The 22,801-nt window shown below is 47.1% G+C and overlaps 1 protein-coding gene across 1 annotated transcript in view; it reads left to right on the top strand.

Moving 5' to 3' along the window:
• SDC3 (syndecan 3) overlaps positions 1-21,983 on the top strand; it is a 132,051-nt gene extending 110,068 nt beyond the window's left edge. Inside the window, 5 exon segments of the mRNA XM_048501630.1 lie at positions 5,785-6,116; positions 6,153-6,401; positions 19,901-20,053; positions 20,055-20,172; positions 21,794-21,983. Coding sequence (XP_048357587.1) covers positions 5,785-6,116; positions 6,153-6,401; positions 19,901-20,053; positions 20,055-20,172; positions 21,794-21,960 — 1,019 coding nt within the window. The 3' untranslated portion in view covers positions 21,961-21,983.
• Positions 21,984-22,801: the final 818 nt, after the last annotated feature.

Raw genomic sequence — 22,801 nt, 5'->3', positions numbered from 1 at the left:
CAGGGTCAGCGAGCTTCCACAGCAGCATAAGCATTTGAACTTAGGTGTGGTGTGGTGTGGTGGTGAAGACCTGTGAACTCTCATCTGGAGACCCAGGCTTGATTCCCCACTCCTCCACATGAGTGGCAGAATTTTATCTGGTGAACTGGATTTGTTTTCCTGCTCCTCCTCATGAAGCCTGCAGGGTAACTTTGGGCGAGTCACAGTTCATTCAGAACTCTCTCAGCCCCACCTTCCTCACAAGGTGTCTGTTGTGGGGAGAGGAAGGGAAAGGAGTTTGTAAAACCGCTTTGAGTCTCCTGATGGCTGAGAAAAGCAGGATATAAATCCAAACGCAGCAGTCTGATCACTACCCCATGCTGGTTGCAGTCCATGCTTAAACTTTTATAGCATGAATATGATAGCCTGTTTGTCTCACTTTGTCTTGAGTGCCCTCAGAGTGAGCATTTCTTCCTCAGAGCTTATATGTGGGCACCCTCCAACCCAGACACCCTTTCTGTGTCATTGATGGTGCCTAGGTCAGCAGGCTGGCTTACCCCTGCCACTTCAAACTGCACTTACCGTTACATGTTATTTTAAGTTGTGATTCCCAGGAGGCAGCCTGGCTCCGCAGAGCTTTCATGGTATCCAAGCAAATTATTATTAAGCAGTGGAAAGTACCACATGCCTGTCTGGTTGGGTAACATTTTGCTGTTTGCTAAACAACAGGGTAACCTGTAAATAACAAAATCAGATATCTGCAGGTCACATATTTATCTTGCCCTTCCTCCAAGGAGCTCTGGGTGATCATACATGTTTCTTCCTACCTACATTTTATAATTTCAACAATGCTGCAAGGTAGGCTGAGGGAAAGACTGGGCAGGTGTGAATTTTTAGAAACCTCCAGCTGCCATTCCGCCCCCCCTCCCCCGGGGCAGTGGGCATATTGCTATGGTTATACTCTGTGCCACAAAAAGATGCTAGTAGGGTTGTATATCCCACCACCCCAGAACAAAACATGTCAGATGTTTGCTGTTGTAGAATGCTCTGCCTGGGTCCCAGTGCCTACCTAGCCCTACTCCCTCCACCTATTCAAAAGTAAAAATGTGGCATAAATGGTCTTGTATCGAAGCACCATGTTCACCATGAGCAGCACTGGTGTAGTGGCTAAGAGCAGGTGCACTCTGATCTGGAGGAACCAAGTTTATTCCCAGCTCTGTCACCTGAGCTGTGGAGGCTTATCTGGGGAATTCAGATTAGCCTGTACACTCCCACACATGCCAGCTGGGTGACCTTGGGCTAATCACAGCTTCTCAGAGTTCTCTCAGCCCCACCTACCTCACAGGGTGTTTGTTGTGAGAGGGGAAGGGCAAGGAGATTGTCAGCCCCTTTGAGTCTCCTGCAGGAGAGAAAGGGGGGGATATAAATCCAAACTCTTCTTGTTCTTCTTGTTCTTCTTGTTCTTCTTGTTCTTCTTGTTCTTCTTCAATAATGCACAAAATAATGGTTTTGACAAAGGCAGCACGTAAAAATGAATGATAATTATCATATTCGGTTGGGACCATGTTCTAGTGCAGAAGAATATAATTTTCTCGATCGCTGCACCTCAACTGACCGAGCTATCATCTTTCTGTGGGACGGAGTATAGTCTACAGCAGTATGCCAGTTGCCAATTGTGAGCTGAAAAGTTATGTCAGTTGCAGATTTTAAAAGCCCGAAAAAGCCCTCTGGTGGTTTCGTGGGAGAGAGGTACCGTGAAGGCCTTGTACTCGCAGCAGCAAGGAGAGCTTTGTGGAGCACCACTGCTGAGCGGGAGCCACCCGAATCCAAATCTGTACTTCTTGTTTGCACATGAGGTTGCATTTCAGCTTAAGAAGCAGTGTAAGGCGTTGCCTGTCACATCGCAGCATTAATTCGTGCACAAACAAACAGTGCTAGTGGCTGTTTTCAGACTTTTCACAGTTGTGTGCATTCAACCCCTGCCTACATCCACCACGTTTGTATTTGTGCTTTGTAAATTTAAATCATATCAGCAAGCCACAGGGATTCTGCTGAAAAAAGAAGTTGCCGGAGCTCAAGTCAACCCACTGCTGATACAATTTTTCAGACTCTGAAAATGTTTCAGACTCTGCTGCTTGGACGGAGACAGTACGCTCCACAATATGTTTCTCTATGCAGTGTCTGAGACTGTGCAGAACAGATTTTTGCTCCAGATGTTTAAAAGCTGGTCAGAAAAGTTGCAAATGGGGTTTCTTTTGACCAGCAAGGACAACATGGTGTAGTGGTTAAGAGCAGATTGATTCTAATTTGGAGAACCAGGTTTGATTCCCCACTCCTCCACCTGAGTGCCAGAGGCTTATCTGGTGAACCAGATGCATTTCTGCACTCCTACCTGCTGACTGGGCTAGTCACAGTTCTTTGGAGCTCTCTCAACCCCACCTACCTCACAGGGTGTTTGTTGCGGGAGGGGGAAGGGAAAGGAGTTTGTAAGCCCCTTTGAGTCTCCTTGCAGGAGAGAAAGGGGGGGGTATAAATCCAACTCCTCCTCCTCCTCCTCCTCCTCCTGCTCCTGCTCCTCCTCTTCCTCCTCTTCCTCCTCCTCCAACTCCTGCTCCTCCTCCTCCAACTCCTCCTGCTCCTGCTCCTCTTCCTCCTCTTCCTCCTCCTCCAACTCCTCCTCCTCCTCCTCCAACTCCTCCTGCTCCTGCTCCTGCTCCTCTTCCTCCTCCTCCTCCTCCAACTCCTCCTCCTCCTCCTCCAACTCCTCCTGCTCCTGCTCCTGCTCCTCCTCCTCCTCTTCCTCCTCCTCCAACTCCTCCTCCTCTTCCTCCTCTTCCTCCTCCTCCTCCTCCTCTTCTTCTTCACTCTTCTTGTAATGGCAGCTGTGAAACCACGACTAAAATATCTAGCCTTGCATCCCTCCAATCACAACTTGGGCATTGGTTGCTGATCACGGCGCGCATGGTTTGAAACATTTTTATGCACATTATGGTAGAGTAAATTATTGATTATTAAAGGCTTTAAAATGCTGGGAGGGATCTCTGCCTAGGAACTTGGAGAGTCGTATCCAGTTTGGGAAAACAGCATTTGGCAAGCCCCACCCTTGTCTTAGACAGCTTGCAAAATAAGCTTTAGAACTGTGGAATGATTGGCCGCTGAGCAGCTGTTAAACATAATGGTTAAATAGACTCTCCGTGCTCAGAGACAGCATATCTCCAAATGCCAGTTGTTAGATGGTAACATTAGTGGTGGAAAGCGCTGTCAAGTCCCAGCTGACTTACGATGACCCTGCAGGATTTTCAAGGCAAGAGATGAACCGAAGTGGTTTTCCCTTTGCTTACTGCTGTATACTTCCTTGGTGGTCTCCCATCCAGGACCAACCCTACTCAGCTTTTGAAATCTGATGAGATCAGGCTAGCCTGGGCCATCAAGGTTAGGGCAATGTTAAGGAGGTAGACCTAATGCCCTCATGTCCTAAATATGTTTGCCCATCTGGTTGGCCACTGTAGGAAACAGGATGCTGCTCTAGGTAGAATTTTGGCGAGATGATGAAGGTCTATTTTTGTACTAAGGCTGTGGTGCTCAAACTGTGGCCTTGGGGTGCTCTTGCAGGTGGGACATGGGGAGGAAGAGAAGCAAGAACAGGATGAGTGGGGAAAAATTGGCCTCAATTGCAGATTCAGCTAATGTGTGAAATAGCCATGAAAATGCAGCTTCTTTCCTGGTATATATGTGTGTGTGTGTTTGTGTGTGTATACGCCTGTCTGTTTATTTATCTGTTGATCTGTCTATTAAAAATAGAATATAATAGAATATAGAGATACATATCAGTGTATTTGTTTATTTAATTCACCTTACAGGTTGCTCTTTCCCATACAGGTGCAAGGAGGCTTACAACCATCGATTAGATAAAACAATAAAATCAATGGATAAAGTATTCTCATCTGTGCCCTGGCACCGTTAACCTCAACCAAAGAGAATAAAACACAACTGAACATTTAAACTCTAATCTAGGAGAGTGACCATTTTTTTCCATTATTTTTCAGGTTTGGGTTTAAAAAAACCAAACATTGTGGAAAAATCTGAATTCCCCCCCCCAAAAAAAAATCTTGGGGTTTTAAAAAAAATCTGAGCCCCCAATTTCAGTTCTCCCCAGCACTGCTTCCCAAATCCATGTTGACTTTGGAAGCAGTGACGGGGGTAGGGGGGATTGAATTCTCATTTTGGCATGGCCCCACCCAGCATTCAGTTCTCCCTGCCACTGCTTCCCAAGACCACATGGACTTCAGAAGCGGTGGGGAGTGAGGAGAGAGCTGAATGCTGTCCCTGCCTCTATTCTGCTCTCCCCACTGGATCTGCAAGGTAAGGGCAGGGGGGAAGGGCATCAGGCTGAAGCAGGCCACCCAAACGCTAAACCAATCAGCATTTTTTGAGATCTGCTTATTTGGTTCAGTTAAATTGTTGCTTTTTTTCCCAGCTAAAATTAAACCCGAGAAGAGCCAGAATGGCTTTTTTTGGAGTATATTTTCCATTTGGGTTACCCGAATGCACAGCTCTACTCTAATCCCCCATAAAATCAAAACATCCATAAGGTACATTGAAAAAAAGGGAAGAGGGAAGGGAAGGGGAAAGGGAGGCCACCTATATAAAAAAATACCAAGCTTGAAAAAATAGAATATAAACTTGTTGGCGTAGGAGGTTAAGAGCTCGTGTATCTAATCTGGAGGAACCGGGTTTGATTCCCATGTTGCCGCCTGAGCTGTGGAGGCTTATCTGGGGAATTCAGATTAGCCTGTGCACTCCAACAAACGCCAGCTGGGTGACCTTGGGCTAGTCACAGCTTCTCGGAGCTCTCTCAGCCCCACCTACCTCACAGGGTGTTTGTTGTGAGTGGGGAAGGGCAAGGAGATTGTAAGCCCCTTTGAGTCTCCTGCAGGAGAGAAAGGGGGGATATAAATCCAAACTCTTCTTCTTCTTGTGGTGGGTTTTCCGGGCTGTGTGGCTATGGTCTGGTGGATCTGGAGATCCACCAGACCACGGCCACACAGCCCGGAAAACCCACCACAACCAGTTGAATCCGGCTGTGAAAACCTTCGACAATACATAGAATATAAACTTGTTCAGTGTCAAATGACATGAGGCCCTTAAGGCACCTTTTTTTGTGGCTGTGACTACCTGTTGGAGAGGTCTTGTGTTCTCTGTCTAGCGTGATCAATTCACTTCAGATCGCTGCCTGATTTTATTGGCTGCCCGCCCACTTGTTATTCTTCAGCCACCTTTTTTTGTTGTCGTTGAGGCCGGTGGCTGGAACTAATGAAGCAAACTGAGCTACAAGAATACAAAAGCCAGATGCAGTAAGCCTCTTTCAGGTTGTCTGAGCTGTGCGGTTTCCCTTGATTGCCTTCTGCTGATCACTTACCTCAGTACGGTGACCTTGATCACGGTTCCTTCATGACAAACGCCCTTTTCTTCCACACTGCCAGCATGGGGTAGTGATTCAGAGCAGTGGACTCAAATCTAGAGAACCGGGTGATTCCCCACTACTTCACATGAGCAGTGGACTCTAATCAGCCGAACTAGGCTTGCCCACATGAGCAGCGGGCTTTAATCTGGCGAACCAGGTTTGTTTCCCTGCTCCTCCACATGAAGCCTGCTGGGTGACCTTGGGCTAGTCACAGTTCATTCAGAATTCTCTCAGGCCTCACAAGGGAGGGGAGAGGAAGGGAAGTTTGTGAGCCTCTTTGAGACCCCTTACAGTTGAGAAAAGCACGGTATAAATCCAAACTCTTCTTCTTCTTCTTCTAGATTTTGAACGGGAGTCTAGGATTAAAACGGCTGTGCGACTTACCACAGACACGTCTGTTGGACTTTCTACAACCCCAGCGGTGTTGCCCGTCACGTCAGTACAACCTGTAGTCACCCCCTTTGCGCCGTTCCCTGCAGAGGAGACCACCCCAGATCCAGCCACCAGCAGCCTCTACGTAACCAGGGTGACTGAGGCACCAGCAGTTACTGTCTGGAAAGTGGTTGCCACCACAGCTGGCACCACTGTCTATGACACTGCCACCACCACGGCTTCTACCACCACGGCCTCCACCACCGCAGCCTCCACTCCAACTGCTGCTTCCAAGCACAAGTGACCGGCCCTGAGAGAGCTGGCTCCTCTCCTCCCTCCCCTTTGTATCACTCACTTCAGAGCCCACGCACGCAGGCCGGGCTACTCTGGACCACGCTTCAAATCCACAGCCGCTGTAGCACTCCAGGTCGCACCGGAACCCACCACAGCACCTCCGATGACCACCAGGTTGACAAAAGTTAGAGTGAGGCCAAAACCGAGCCCGTCCCAACATCCAGACATCCTCGAGAGGAGCACTGCTCTGCCACTTCCTATGAGTACAGCGGCACCCTCAGAATCAACCCAGGTATGGAGATCTATTTTAGAGGAAATGTGGAGGGTGGGTTCAGAATTTATCTTCCTTGAGGAAACTGGAAGGGTCCCCCCCCCCACTGCTGTGGGGTAAGCTGTGCTATCCATTCTCCTCCCCCTAACGCAGTGGTGGCGAACCTATGGCACGGGTGCCAGAGGTGGCACTCAGAGCCCTCTCTGTGGGCATGCGCACACAGAGTTTGTCATGTGGGGGGAAATTGCCTGGGCCGCTGGACTTGATGTGCGTGCACCACCTCAGCGAGCAGGGAGGACTTGGCTGGCAGGCCTGGTGCCTGTGCTCCAGGTGGCTGCTGCCCGGTGGGGGGGGGGGGGGGCGCAGAGGCGGCAGAGATGCTAGAGAGGTGCAGAGCGGCGCATGTGAGACTTGCCCCTGCTCGAGGGGGTTATTCAGGTTAAATTGCCGCGTTGGCACTTTGCAATAAATTAGTGGTTTTTGGGTTGCAATTTGGGCACTCAGTCTCAAAAAGGTTCGCCATCACTGCCCTAACGTCTATAACCACACGAGCACCTGGCTGTAATTTTTCCACACCCCTTTCTACTATTTAGTAAAAGTTTTCATTAGAAAAAAATCAGGCTCCTGTTATGGTAGATCCAGTGCTTTTAAAAACAAAAGCGAAGCTTATCAAAATTTGAAATGTTGCTCTGGGCGGAGCAGAGGAAATGGCTTCATAATTGCCACGAATTCTGCACAGCCATCAGATAAGGGGAAGGAGTGCCACTGATTGTCACAAGACCATTCTGAATTCTGCACAGCCACTTGAGAAAGGGAGGGAGGGTTTTCATGAGTGTCACAAGGACCAGCCAACCACTACTTTGCATAACCAGAGTAGTTGATGTAGTGGACCTTCTTCTTTTTGGAACATTGGCCCTTTCCCCACTTACCTTAAGCCCTGCGCTACTCTCCTCAAGTAGCGCGGGGTCCCCTGGCACTCCCCACTACGGGGGCGGCGACACTGCAGCCGCCCCGACGCTTCTCTCGGGCCCCCTGAGCGCGCAGCATCCCTGGTGCTCCTCAAAACAGCGCCTTTTGATGACCCCGCGCAGAGCGTGGGGGACACCCGGGTGCGCGCCAGAGATGCCGCGCGTTGAGTGTAGCGCACAGCAAAGGGCAGCAAAGGTAAGTGGGGAAACGCCCATTGTTTTCCCACCTTTACCTTTAATCAGACAGCATATGACGGCTGGCGAGCAATGCAACAGGACTCAGATTAGAGGATTAGAATGGCCAAACAGCAAACTGGCTAAGGCAGGTAAACTATAAATAAAGTGGATTACAAGGTATAGACAATGCAATGAAAGCCGACGATACCCACAGTAATAATTGCAAGGGACTCTTCCATTTTGGAGATATTTTGCTAGGCTGTTTGCTCTACTCAAGTTCTAATCTGGAACCTGACTGTTTGGCACATTCTGTGGAACGGACATCACTGCATGCATTGGCAGTCAGTTCCACAAGTTAAGTACTCATTGTGTAAAGAAAATATTATTTTTTTAGTTCTCCTGATAACAGCAGATATATTTAATGAGAAGCTTAAGCTGAAGAGTAATGCTTTAGATTGGCATCCCGTTATTACCTGCCTGCCTGCCTGTGTGGAGAGCCAGCGTGGCGTACTGTCTAAGAGCAGTGGACTCTACTCTAGAGAACCAGGTTTGATTCCCCACTCCTCCAATTGAGTGACAGACTCTAATCTGGTGAACTGGATTTGTTTCCCTGCTGCTACATGTGAAGCCTGCTGGGTGACATTGGGCTAGTCACAGTTCTCTCAGGGCTCTCTATATCACAGGGTGCCTATTGTGGGGAGAGGAAGGAAAAGGAATTTGAAAGCCCCTTTGAGACTCCTTACAGGTGAGAAAGGCGAGGTATAAATCCAAACTCCTCCTCCTCTTCCCCTTCTTCTTCTTGTTGAGGAATATCGCTAGAGATGGAGGCCCATGTTTTGGATGACAGTGTTTGGAAATGGTCCTGTCCCATCTGGCTATCGGTCAAACTTAGATGGACCTCAGATATGGTGGTAGGTTAATGCACCAGGGTTGGTTGTTGGCCTGCTTTGACAGTGCATTGGGGCCCATACTTTCTTCTGGTTAAAAACTGACTGCAATATCTATTTCATGTGAGGTGGTGATTTGTGGTGGCACAGTCACGCAGTGTTTACTTACAATGTATTTATTTATACCAGAGCCAGTTCTGTGTGGTAGTTAAAGTGTGGGTCTAGGACAGTGGTGGTGAACCTTTGGCACTCCAGATGTTATGGACTACAATTCCCATCAGCCCCTGCCAGCATGGCCAATTGGCAGGGGCTGATGGGAATTGTAGTCCATAACACCTGGAGTGCCAAAGGTTCGCCACCACGGGTCTAGGATCAGTTTCAGCCTCCCGTGAAGGTCTCTGATGACCTTGAGCCAATCACACTCTCTCAATCTAACCCACCTTTCTGGGTTGTTAGGGGGATAAAATAGACCTGGGATAATCGGTTTCAATTTTCATGAATATACCCAAGAATATTTGAAAGACCCAGATAAAAATCCCCAGATTGCTGTAGGGCTTAGTGGGTGACTTTGGACCACTGGCACACTCTCAGCCTAACCTACCTCACAGGGTTGTGGTGAGGATGAAATGGGGAATGGAAAACCCTGTGATCCTTACAAGAAAAATGGGGTCAAATTTGCTAGGTAGAGTGATACTTGTATATTAACTCGACCACATAGTTTTACAAAAAGCAACAACCAAAATTATTACAGAGTGTTAAGAAGAAGAAGAAGAAGAGGAGGAGGAGTTGTTGTTGTTGTTTGGATTTATATCACCCCTTTCTCTCCTGTAAGGAAAGTAGGAGTGTGGAAACACATCTGGTTAATCAGATAAGTCTCTGCCACTCAGGTGAAGGAGTGGGGAATCAAACCCGGTTCTCCAGATTAGAATCCACCCGCTCTTAACCCCTACCACGCTGGCTCTCTTAAAAAGGGTAGAAGTGTTTACTCACTGTTTCAGTCAGTCCCTAGGAAACACAGTGTGGTGTAATTAGAGCAGGGGTCTGCAACCTGCAGCTCTCCAGATGTTCATGGCAGAGGCTGATGGAAATTGTAGTCCATGAACATCTGGAGAGCCGCAGGTTGCAGACCTCTTGACTAGAGTGTAAGACCCTGGAAGTCCCTGGTTTGAATCCCCTTCTGCCATAGAACCTCACTGGGAAACTTAATGTAAGAACGAAGAAGTGGAAAAGACAGCAGTTCTGTAAGCTGCCTTGAGTTTTCCTTGGGAAGAAAGGCAGCATTTAAGAATCTAAATAAATAAATATATTTTAGCAGGCATCTCTGGAGAAATCACTCACAAGCCAGCAGTATGGTAGTTGCTACATGGAAATTTAGGCAGGGAGGTCCTGGAAAATCTTAGGATGGAGAGATAGAGGTAGAGATAGACAGGCAGGCAGACAAACTGGATGCAGACTAAATTTTCCACTAAAGAAGAAGAAGGAGGAGGAGGGTTGGATTTATATCCCCCCTTTCTCTCCTGTAAGGAGACTCAAAGGGGCTTACAAACTCCTTTCCCTTCCCCCCTCACAACAAACACCCTGTGAAGTAGGTGGGGCTGAGAGAGCTCAGAAGAACTGTGACTTGTCTGTTACCTAGCTTAACAGTATGAGAACCTTTTAAAGTAGCAATGGGGAATAACTCAGCTTGGAAGTGTGAGAGGCAGGCTAGGTGGGATATTTTAGACAGCTATACCAGAATTGGCTTTTGAAACGTTCTACAGAGAATGCAAAAGAGACCAAATTTAAATATTTTTATATAAATTTTAGTTGCAAACAATCATACAGTAAGACATGAAGAAGCATGCACACAGTTCCTAATGGATATAAACAGGGAGGAAAAGATAGGTTTGGATGATAGATTAGGAAGGGGAGCAACTGGGACTATACGTTACCTAAGTTCACTGAAGAAGTCTCGAAGAAGGCAAGGATTCTTATGCCAGCATGGAAATCCAAGCGAAGGACGATATCGTGTCTCAAACCAACTATACCAAGAGAGGTTAGCCAGTAAGGAGTGCTGAGTCTTGGGTGAACAGAACTTTTATATCCCTTTGCTCAGTGTGGGGCGGGAGCAGGTAAATTTCAGTTTTGTTTTCCTGGATCTTTTGAGATTTCTATGCTGGGATTGCTGGGCTTGACCTAATTAATGGCTCATCTATTGTTTCCAAGGGTTGGGATAATAGTGCCAATTGTTTCTTGATTGGATCAAGGAAGCTCTAAATGGCTTTATGCAGAGTTACTCCTTGGAGTTTCTGCCCAGGTATTCAAATTTGGCGGAGGTGTTTGTCATTAGGAAAGGATCTATTGTCAAGGAGATAATATCTAGAGGCAAAGGAAATGTAAAACCTTGTAACAGGGAGTATCCTTGGCTCTTTGAGTTGCAGGAATCTCAGCGTGTTGTGGTAATCAAGATGTATGTCCATGGTCCATGAGACTTCCAGATTCTATTGAGTGGAATAACTCATTCAGTGATCTAATCTTGCAAACAGACCTTTTTTCCCAATTTGAGCTGTTCTTAGCTTTTGGACAATCTACTACACACACACGCACACACACACACACGCGCGTGCGCGCGACTGTTTGGCATTTTCCAATACATGTTGTATAAAAATCATATGAAGTTCATATTTTCATGAGTCAGGGTATGAAGGGTAGGGCAACATGCCCCAGGTCACCCAGTTGGCATGTGTTGGAGTATACAAACTGGTTCACCAGATAAGCCTCCGCAGCTCAAGTGGCAGAGCGGGGAATCAGACCCAGTTCTCCAGATTAGAGTGCACCTGCTGTTAACCACTACACCAGTGGTGGCTAACCTTTGGCACTCCAGATGCTATGGACTACAATTCCCATCAGCTCCTGCCAGCATGGCCAATTGGCCATGCTGGCAGGAACTGATGGGAATTGTAGTCCATAACATCTGGAGTGCCAAAGGTTCGCCACCACGGCACTACACCATTCTTGTTCTCAGGAAGGTAGTTTTATCAGTGGAACAGAGCCTCCCCCCCTTCTACTCTAGCCAACTTATTTCCCTGAAATGCTGCTCCTGTGGAACAAGAGACCTTGGGAATGGCATGAGGGCAAATTTGGGGTCCACAACAGCGAGGGGAAAATTACACCTCCCCTGTTAGGGGACGTTTTAGTCTTGTTCCAACTCACTATATGCAATATCTTCCTTTCTCCTGTGTTTTCTAACTCTCAGCTGATGCAGAGGCGGTGGGAACATATGGGGACATTTCACCATGTGATGTTATCTAAGAGCTTCTGACATCAATATTTCCACAATATCTCCCTCCCATGCACACCCCCTGTTCAGGATGTTTCGAGGTTGTGCCCGGAAAAATTCCACTCCTTTTGTGATCTCTGTGGGCTTCTCTCTCCTGAGTGAGGATGATCGCTAATTACCTCCATTATAAACCATTTCCAGGACATTTAATATGAACCCCTGCTGGATAGCTCTGTCTTCTGATGCAGGCACCTTCTCTTTGGTCCTAAAATAAAAAAATCTCACAATGCTACCTTTCCCCACATCCGAAGCTCTGTCTTCCTGCCTGGCAAGGCCTGTTGGTGGAGGGGGGCGTGTGTGCGCGGGAGTCATCGGTCTCTGCCTCCCCCTCCTGGCCATTGACCCAAACAGGCAGAAGAAACATTGCTCTGTGTGCTACAGGAAACTTTCCTTGCATAGATGGTTTTAAAGGGGGATTACATTGATTCGTGGGAAAAGGGGTCCATTAATGGCGACCAGCTGCTGTGATTAAAGGGAACTCCCAAACCCAGAGACAGTAAACCTCTGAATTACCAGTGCTGGAAGGCAGCATCAGCGGAAAGATTTAGTCTCTGTGCCTTGTATCGACCTTTTAGGGAAGAGGTGTCCAACTCTGGCGCTTCAGATGTTCATGGACTACAATTCCCATCAGCCCCTGCTGGCATGGCCAGAAGAAGAAGAAGAAGAAGAAGAAGAAGAAGAAGAAGAAGAAGAAGAAGAAGAAGAAGAAGAAGAAGAAGAAGAAGAAGAAGAAGAAGAAGAAGAAGAAGAAGAAGAAGAAGAAGAAGAAGAAGAAGAAGAAGAGGAGGAGGAGGAGGAGGAGGAGTTTGGATTTATATCCCCCCTTTCCCTCCTGCAGGAGACTCAAAGGGGCTTACAATCACCTTGCTCTTCCCCCCCTCACAACAAACACCCTGTGAGGTTGATGGGGCTGAGAGAGCTCCGAAAAGCTGTGACTAGCCCAAGGCCACCCAGCTGGCGTGTGTGGGAGTGTACAGGCTAATCTGAATTCCCCAGATAAGCCTCCACAGCTCAGGCGGCAGAGCTGGGAATCAAACCCGGTTCCTCCAGATTAGAATGCACTTGCTCTTAACCACTACGCCACTGCTGCTCCGTGAATATCTGAAGTCCATAAATACCTGAAGCGCCAGAGTTGGACACCCCTGTTTTAGGGCAACTGGTTGCTCGTTGTGGGAAACAGGCTGCTGGACTGGATGAGCTGCTGGTCTGATCAAACAGGACGCTTCTAAAGACGTCAGTGCTTGATTTCCTCCTTGAATCAGTGTGATTGGAGGGTTGGGCTAGGATCTGGGAGGTACGCATATGGTCATTTGTTGGTCCCTGACATAATTGCATCAACAACAGCGTTTGGGATACGTACCACAATTTCCACTGATTTTTAAAGGTGCAGCCTGAAACTCAGGCCTTGCGTTTAACTAAATTCATTGTGTGCGCTATATAATAAATTCGTTTATTTTGGTACAGATGTTGTAAGTTTTCAGCGCTCAGCCTTTGTGGAAGAACGGAATGAAACAGGTGTCCAGTGACCCTTTGAAGCCAGATACAGATTCAGATACCTTTATTGACATTAAAAAAAGTTATTATTAAGCATTAAAATTAATAGGTTATAAAAAGAAGTACAATTGTGGATTAAACAGCTCTGCCACTTTCTTGTTTTAACAAGACTTCATTTTTAGTATCTGTGTGTCCGGGGGTCGCCGCGCCGGCTCGCCCCGGACTTCGATGGCCGGGGGGGCGGGGCCGCCAGAGCGACGGCAGTCGGCCGGCGCAACGCCCTGACCCGCGGCAGAAGCGCCAGCGGGGGGGCGGAGCCGGCGGACGACGGGCGCGACGAGGGGCAGCTGCGGCTTAGCCGGCAGCTGCCGCGCCTCCCGCGATCAACGGGGCGCGGCTGGGACGACAACGCGGCTGGGAACGCCCCCGAAGACCCGGGAAGCCTTCAAAAGGCGAGAGCCACCAGGAGAGCGAGGCTGGCTGCAGCAGGGCGTGGGAGGGTTGTGCGGGAGCCCAGGGAGGTCAGGGAAAGCATCGTGGGGGAAGGGAGGTGGACCAGAGAGAGAAAGAGCGACGAAGCAGAGGAAGGAGGAGTGAGAGAGAGTGGAGGAGCAGAACGAAGAGTGAGAGAGAGTGAAGGAGCAGAAGGAGGAGGAGTGAGAGAGAGTGAAGGGGAGTGCGGAGGTGCCTTGGTGGGGGAAGAGAGGAGTCCAAGGAGGGGAGAGAAGCTGGCTGGGAAGGGGGCAGCAGACCCCAGTAGGGGGACAGCCACTCCCAAACACCAGTAGGAAGGAATCCCAGGGAGTGAGGGCTGCCCTCACCCCTCGATGAGCACCCTGTGGTTTAGGCAGCTGACCACATTGAGAGCCCCAAAGACTGGGGCCACAGACGAGGAGTCCATCACCTCGGAAAGGGACGGTGGGACGGCTTGTCAGCCGCGGCCACAGGAGGGGGAGAGGAATCGCCACACTGTGACAGAAATGTAGTAGCTGGATCCTTAGCAGACAAGAGAATAGAAAGTTGCTTCTTCTTGCTTGGGGCTGGTTTAGCTTGAACAGCTGGAGGGATTAGTTATTCACACAGGTGAACAGTGAACAGTCAAAAAGTATGTGAGAAATATAATCTGGCATAGCAGTGTAATGGTTAAGAGCAGGTAGACTCTAATCTGAAGAACTGGATTTGATTCCCCACTCCTCCACATGAGTGTCAAAGTCTTATCTGGTGAACCAAATTTGTTTCCCTGCTCCTCCCCGTGAAGCCTGCTGGGTGATCTTGGGCTAGTCACAGTTCTTTGGAACTCTCTCAGCCCCACCTGCTTCACAAGGTGTCTGTTGTGGAGAGAGGAAGGGAAAGGAGCTTGTAAACTGCCTTAAGATTTCTTAAAAGAGAGAAAGGTGGGATATATCTCCAAACTCTCCTTCTTCTCTTCTTCTCCAAGCGCTGAGTTGCTTGGAGTATGGAACACGAAAGAATATTTTGAAAAGAACAGACAATGGAAAAGAGTTCAATCTAGCCATCATGAAGGCATATCTGTGAGAGGGTGTTTAAAGACTAAAAAGAAAGTTCAAGCTTTCCTGAGTCAGAGCTAACTTCATCAGATGCATAAGAGAATAACTACTTCAAGCTGATATATATACACAACAGAATGAAATAGGGGCATGTTCCCAAGAGAGATGGGTTCAGAACAAGATGCAATCCAAAGAGCTGCTGGTTCACTAAGAATCTTACATCAGAAAAACTAGGTTACATATGTATGTGCTGTCAAATTGCAACCAATTTATGGTAATGCCAGCAAGGGGCTTTCAAGGTAAAAGAGAAGCAGAGGTGGTTTGCCATTGCCTTCCTCTTCAGAGCTTTCCTTGGGGCCTCGCACCAAAATACCAGCCTTGCTTAGTTTCCAAACACTGATGAGATCGAACTGTACCATGGACTTTCAGTGATGTTAGGAAGGGTTTTTTCAAACCAAGTCTGAAGTAGAGGTGGTTTGTTACTGCCTTCTTCTGCAGAGCTTTCCTTAGTAGTCTCTCATCTGAGCACTGATTTTGCTTTGTTTCCAAGATCTGATGAGATTGGGTTACACCAGTGATTCTCAACCTTCCTAATGCCGCAACCCTTTAATACAGTTCCTCATGTTGTGGTGACCCCCAACCCTAACATTGATCCATTTTACAGATGGAGAACACTGATGCAGAGAGTCTTAGGCGACCCCTGTGAAAGGGTCATTCAACCCCCAAAGGGGTCCCGACCCCCAGGTTAAGAACCATGGGGTTACACCATGCTGCCTTTCCTTCCTGAAGTCAGGTTGCAGTAGGACCAAAAAAATTTAGAATGTACTCACTGTCCCTATATTCGTGACCTGGATTGTTAAGTTTTCCTACTCCCAATTAAAACAGCCTTTAACTTCTGTCTTTTATCCCTCTTAAGTTCTGTACAAAGATGTTCAGCAGTATCAATCCGGGAAGCCTGGCAACCCTCCTATTGTGGTAGTTTGCCAAAGGAGGCTGCTGCTGGATTGCTCTCTACTGCCACCTTCATGTGTGGTTATCAAGTGACACTGCAGCTTAGCAAAGGGTACCCTTTATAGAACTTCAAATGTACCTGAGTGGTCTGTGATGACATATGATACCTCCATTTTAGCAGCAAGTCCTCACTGCTGATTGTCTTGCTCGAGGATATTGAGGAGGAAGAAAGACAGAGAGAATGGGTTCATTTGCCACTGTTCCTCACTGTCATGCACATTATTCAATCAGGGAAGGTCTTACTGAAGCATGCTTTAACGGAACAGCAGTAATTTGTCTTCAAAATGTAATCTCTTGCTTCATAGGTAGCTCTGGGCTGCTTCTGTCCTTCAGTTGAGCTTTGTTACAAAAAAGGATAATGGCAGCCAGCGAGGTCATGTGATCTCGCTTTCAGAAAAGCCTTTGAGGGTGGAGGTACCAGCCAAGCAGTGACGAGGTTATTGGAGAAAGGGAAGAGAAAAGAAGTAGAGAGGCAGAGGGTGGATAAGAAGGGGGAGAGGTTTCTTCACTTAGCTTTCCCTTTCTTCTGGTAACCAGCCAGGAGGTTCAAGGCCAAACTAGTTATCACAGAAGCATCCGTGTTTGTTTGGTTCTCAACACACCTGAAATGAAGACTGAAGAGAGGGATTGTCTGCTTTTTAGAACAAAAATGTATGGTGGTTAACTGAATGCTCCTCTTCCTCTCTGTTGCCTCTCTGCTAACTGTCCCCATTGGCATTTACAGAAGGATTCTGTACATACTTCTAGTGCTCATGGAAGGGCATAGTGAAGTAAAGATACCCATTATGTTGCAAAACTCTCTTAAGTGCAAACACCATACGTAAATGAACAAATAGAACACAGTGGCAATTGTGAAAAAGGTTACCCAAGGTTGGGTGCCTGACCGGTAAATTACCATAACCTGGGTTCTTTGTGCAGATACAGTCAGAGGTGGGATCCAACCAGTTCTCACCACTTCTCTAGAAGTGGTTACTAATTTTTTCTGAGTGCCGAGAAGGGGCTACTAAAGCAACCTCCCTGCCCAATAGGGACTGGGGGTGCGTGTGTGCGGCGGTGCCACTGTTTGAATCCCACCACCATCGGAACCTGTTATCAAAAATTTTGGATCCCACCACTGGATATAGTGGAACCTTGGTTTTCGTTGGCAATTCGTCTGGAATACCTCGGTGAAAACTGAAACCGACCAAAACCGAGGCTCCCATTGGAAAGCAATGAAGCAGCGTGTGTGTGTGTGTGTGTTGCTGGTTTTCGTTGCAAAATTAATACGCACGCGTCTACAAAAACCAACGAAAATCAAGGTGACGAACGAAAACCGAGGCAACTTGGCTTTGAAAAAAACCCGACAACAACCGAAATCGACAAAAAACCGATGGCAACAATAACCGAGGTTCCACTGTACTCTCAAACTGTCGAGATTTTGAAATTTTATTAAAAGGAAAAGGAAAAGGAATGATAAGATCAGTTCTCTCTCATCTGTACACAAAGTATAAAAACAATACAATACAAGGCTATTCAGCCTAAGGCAGCAGAACAACCACGAGAAAATCTTCCGAAGAATCTTTTATGAATCTCTCTAAAATGGTGTCAGGGGTTTTATAGAATTGGCTCATCTAGACCATTTGACTAGTAATTAAACCACTGGGTGTCGAATAAAGTCCAATCTTCTGGATGATGAAAGAGGTGACCCCCACCTGAGCATTTTTGGCAATTAAGCCCTATCTGTCCGGTTTCGACTGTGGCCTTGTAAAAGCCACTTCCATTATCTAAAGAATAGCACCACTTAAACTAAACACAAACACAGTTTACAACTTTAGCGAGGCCAAATGGTTGCATTGTAAATGGCCTCGCAAAACCAAATGGTTGCCTCATAAAAGACCCAATATACAAGATAAATGATCTCTAAGTAATTTTAAAGGAATATATACACTTTCTTCACAGCCACTTGTGGTCTTTGCGTTGAGCATACATTCCCTTTGGGTTTGATACTCGGTTAGACACGTTTTCCCCTCTTCGGAATCCACTGATCCACTCTCAGATCAGGGAGCTCGCTGTGCTCTTGGGTCCTGTGGCTTCCGAAACCTGTTAAAGTGCAGCTTTTTCACTCCCTTTGCAGGGAAAGCGAAGGAGCTCACTGGGTGTTAAGCTTTCTTTGGGTTCTCTTGCTCCTCCCAGCCTTCTCCCACCCACACAACAGCACTTTCTCCCACTCTTTGGGCCACTGTTTCAAAATGATCAGAAGGGTTTTCTTTTTTCTTTTAATCCTGAAGGTCTGTCACTGGAGTGATAGGTCTTGTGAAATTGTTATGAAATTGACACGGTCTGTCAAAGACCAGACAGCACACACACGCACACACAAAAGTGGCAGGCAACCTTGCCAAATGGAGGTTCTGTGGAGAGGAGGAGGAAGCGCGGGTGGGTAAAATGGCAGATTGGCATGACTAGGACACTTTGCAGGGGGAGGTCTTTCTCTTAACCACTACACCAAAGAACCAAGAGGTGTCAAAATTCAGAGTGAAAGGTCAACAAAAAGCCAGTGCCTTTGAGTGCCTGAACCTTTGCCTTTGAGTGCCTAAAACTTTGCCCTGGAAACATTCGCATGTGGAATAATAATCAGCAAAGTTTTGCAGACCAGATGTCGGTGGTTGCAAGTCTTGTATTAGGAAGTAGCATACAGGAGATCTCAAGATAAGGAATACGTTTGGAGGAGCATCCTGCACGATAGTTTTAGCCCTGGGGTCTGCAACCTGTGGCTCTCCAGATGTTCATGGACTACAATTCCCATCAGCCCCTGCCAGCATGGCCAATTGGCCGTGCTGGCAGGGGCTGATGGGAATTGTAGTCCATGGGACTTGTAGATGGGAATTGTAGTCTGGAGAGCTGCAGGTTGCAGACCCCTGTTTTAGCCTAATGGCATAAATCTGTGCATAGTTTGGACTTGGGTTCCTGGTAACTGTTCACCTCCATCATCTCCCTTTCTGTAAAGCATCTCCTAACAATTCAGTCTAGATCTCAGAGGCGACTGGGGACAGCATCCTGCTGCCTCCAGAAGGCTTTCAGATGGGGTGGGGAGGCAGAAGAAACAAAAAGCTGCCCCAGCCATTTGAAAACACTCTATAGGGGAAAACAGAATTACACCACTCAAAAGGGTGGTGAAAGTTCATCCTCCCCACCGCCAGCGTCCCTGGGGCAAAAGCCTAGTGGGAGCCAACTTTGGAAGCAGCGTATGGAGGTGAGTCCAGCCACCTCCCTGTTTGCTCTCCTGGCCAGCATAACCACCACTTATGCCAGTCAGGAGGGCCACCTTCTTCATTCATTCTGCACTCCCAACTGGATTGGGCTGCTTGAATCCATAATAATATTTTTTTGCCTATTCTTTCCTTCTGAAACTGGCTATTCTAGCATCTTACCTACCCCTTTAATTGAAGGTCAACACTTATTTCTGTATATAATCCTGTTTGCAGAACAATGAGCAGAATGGGGTGCTGTGTGGTTTCCGGGCTGTATGGCCGTGTTCTAGACCAGTCCGGAAACCACACAGCACCCCAGTGATTCTGGACGTGAAAGCCTTCTCATAATGCAACGAGCAGGGTGAATACCGGCCACTTTATAAGAAACAGTTATCTCGGTAGTATCGCAGCCTCCTTTACTCTCAGAAACCATTAACAAAAAGAGAACTTTAATAAACTGGAGAGAGAAATAGACTATCACATAAGCAAACAGCATCACCTTCTGAGTATAAGGATCGATACATTCACAGTTCACCATTTGGTTACAGCTCAAGTATAGTCTACAATATTAAACATTTTCTAATAGAGAGGCTTTGCTTAATATGTAATTAGCACACAACATCTTCTTTCCTTCAAAGCCAGAGTCAGGGAGCAACTGTTTCCAACTGTCACCTTTAGAATGTTCATTAATATCTCCCAGAATTCCATGCTGCTGCATGCAAGGCTGTCAAATCCAACACTAATAACCCTTAAAGGTTTCATTTTCTTTTAAAAGAGGGCAACCTTAATTGAATTCTGAGCCCCATTTGCCTCTAGAGCCACAGGGTTGTGGACCTCTGACTGACAGGTCCCTCTTTTGTGCAATGAAAGGAAGGGATCTCCCTTTCTCTTCTTCTCACTCTCGATATCCTGTTTATTTTCTCTTGCAGACTGAGTTTCCGGATGTGACCCTTTCCACAGCGCTGAATAATGAAGTGGAAGTCTCTGTCAGCGGAGATTTTGAAATCCACGAGGAGGAGGATACCACTCGGACAGAGCTCGGTAATGCAGTAATGCCCTGGCTGCCTCAGCAGCAGGGTCAGGCCAACAAAGAACAACCGGGTTTGCAGCCTTTATATTACAGACAATACGATAGACTCTGGAAACTCTGCTGCACAGCTTCCTCAGAAAAACATACTGGAGAGAAAAGAAGTGCTCATAGGTAAGGCGTGGTTAGCTTTGAAAACCTGAACAAACATTTGGACTACACCAAGAAGAGCATGAAACTAGAGAGTCAGCAGGAATGTGCGCGTGTATTTCTATATCTTTTCCCATCTGCCTATCTGTTGAGAGAGACAGATATAGATGGATGGATAGATGAATAGATAGGTGGATAGATAGGTGAATGGATAGGTGGCTAGATGGATGGATTTGGTGCTATAAAGGAAACTGAATGCCTCAAGTTTCTCTCAGAGAAGTGCTTTCGCATTTCGTAGATCCAAGTATTGATTTTGTATATTTTAAAAAACTGGTTATTTGAGTAGGCCCGTCTTTCACTGAGCATCAAGCAAGAGATTGTAGTATAATCAAGTTCTGTCTGTTTACCGATGGAAAAAACAAATGAGCAATGTAATAGGGTTTGTTCTACGGCAGTCAGAAAACAAGCAGACTTACAGTGTTAGGCGGTAGGATATGCGCATATCAATGAACTTATAAAAAGCTGTTTTTGAGTTGGATTATTAACTTTGATGTTTCATTTTGAATGTTTATTGACTGCTGAGAATGTACATATGTTGATGATTTGCTGGAGTATCTGATATTTAGTGGAAAAAACCCCAGAATAAGATACATTCATTAAGTTAATTTAAGACTTCGGAGTTTATTCACCTTGATTGGCCTAAAAGCCACCTGTACCCTTTGCTGGTTGGGGAGGGATCTTATCAGCCCGTTCCAGCAGTGCCAACAGTGATAGGCAAGAGGAGGGAATTGGTGATCTGCTAGCCATCACTGGTGATCTGGAAGGTCCTGCCTTCCTCAGGGCTGAGGTCTGCAGAGTCAATTAAAAGTTCCATGGGGCTGATCACATGGGCTGGATTTAGTGGAGCAAATAGCTTAGGTCCATGGTGGCGAACCTTTGGCACTCCAGATGTTATGGACTACAATTCCCATCAGCCCCTGCCAGTATGGCCAATTGGCCATGCTGGAAGGGGCTGATGGGAATTGTAGTCCTTAACATCTGGAGTGCCAAAGGTTCGCCACCACTGGCTTAGGTGGTATTTGTAAAAAGGCCGACTTGAGTGCCTGAAGTGCTGCTACATGGAGAATGGTACAAGCCCCGCCTCTATGGAACAGACAGCTTGCCCTTAAAGTCATCATCATGGGGAGATGGGGTCAGTTGAAGAGAGAGTTGAAGGGCAGCCCCCAGTTATGGACTCTGAGTCTCAGGAAACAGTCAGTGCTGTTTCCCAGGGTGAAAAGTTGACTCAGTCTCTTGGATCTCAGGGGGGCGGGGTCAGCTGGAGGTCCTCTGGAGGATTCTGTGTCTTGGAACATCAGCTGCTTCCTCCTCAAAGTCCTCTGCTTCTTCACCCAATGGGAAGGAGCTGGTACCCTGGTTCATAATGGGTCCAGACCAAATTCCTGTGATACTGGCAAAGCTCTTGACTTGTTCCTGGTTGCCACCACCCCATCCTCGGAACTTTCTAAATTCAATGGCCATTCCACCCCAAAGCAAAGCTCCCTTTGTCTTCTTCTTAGCTAACGTACATAAGACAAGATCTTAACTTCCTCCTTTTCCTTCTTATATATTGCTAACACTTTTTGTTTTGCATTCTGCTTAACAGCTGTGATTGTGGGTGGGGTCGTAGGAGCCCTCTTCGCCGCCTTCCTGGTGATGCTGTTGATCTACCGGATGAAAAAGAAAGACGAAGGGAGCTATACATTGGAAGAACCGAAACAGGCGAGCGTCACGTACCAAAAACCTGACAAGCAGGAGGAATTCTATGCATAAAATAAACCGCGAGTGCCTCGCCATTTCTTTGTCACGACGCCGTTCTTTCTCTCTTCTTCTCACCCAGCCTCTTTCTCTGTTTCTAATCGATCTGCGAAATTTTTAACAAGGAGGGTAGAAGAAACCTCTACTGTTTATCACTTTTTAAAAGCAAAATGCATAGGAACAGTCGCATCGTGTTCTGGCACAGGGAGCATTCAAAGAACCTGGAACAGTGCAAGGAGACAAACAGGTAGCAATCTCAGTTACCTTCTGAATGCTTCCTTGGAGTGGTGCTTGAGTTAGCCACAGCTGTTTTTTTTAGCAATGAGATGTCCTGGACGAATGCCTCCTGCAAACTGGTGCATTGACTCTCATGCGTGAGGTATTTCACGTGATTTCTGGCACTTGGTGAGGCTCTTGTAGACAAGAGTGTCACAGTACTGTCTACGCTGAAGGCAAAGAGATTATCATTGTGCCTGCTCATGACACGCCCCGGTCAATCAGAATCCCACTGGAGCTGGGCCTTCGGATTACTTCATTGGAGAACTTGGATTACTTCTGCAGAGACCACCTTTGACTGGTGTACTTTGCGTTGTTTCTCTTGTTGCTGTTTCCATTTTGCAACTGCCTGAAATGGGCTCTCCTAAGCGAAAAAAGGGTTTGAGGTCACCTTTGGGCCTAGAATTGTTCAGCTGGGTTTCACTGTGACATTTCAGAGGTCTCCTAGCACAGAACTTGGCTCAGGCAGAGGAACCTCTTCCCAGAGTATTACCCATAGGGAAGGCAAACAGATGCTCAAAAAGGCACGTAGAAGGGGAAAAGAAATGATGTTACACATGTCAGCCATCTTGTCCAGCCA

The sequence above is a fragment of the Sphaerodactylus townsendi genome, linkage group LG06 (assembly GCF_021028975.2).
Source record: "Sphaerodactylus townsendi isolate TG3544 linkage group LG06, MPM_Stown_v2.3, whole genome shotgun sequence".
In the NCBI taxonomy this organism is placed as follows: Eukaryota; Metazoa; Chordata; class Lepidosauria; order Squamata; family Sphaerodactylidae; genus Sphaerodactylus; species Sphaerodactylus townsendi.
Note: the sequence above shows the minus strand (reverse complement) of the source record. Positions and strands in the feature narration are given on the sequence as shown.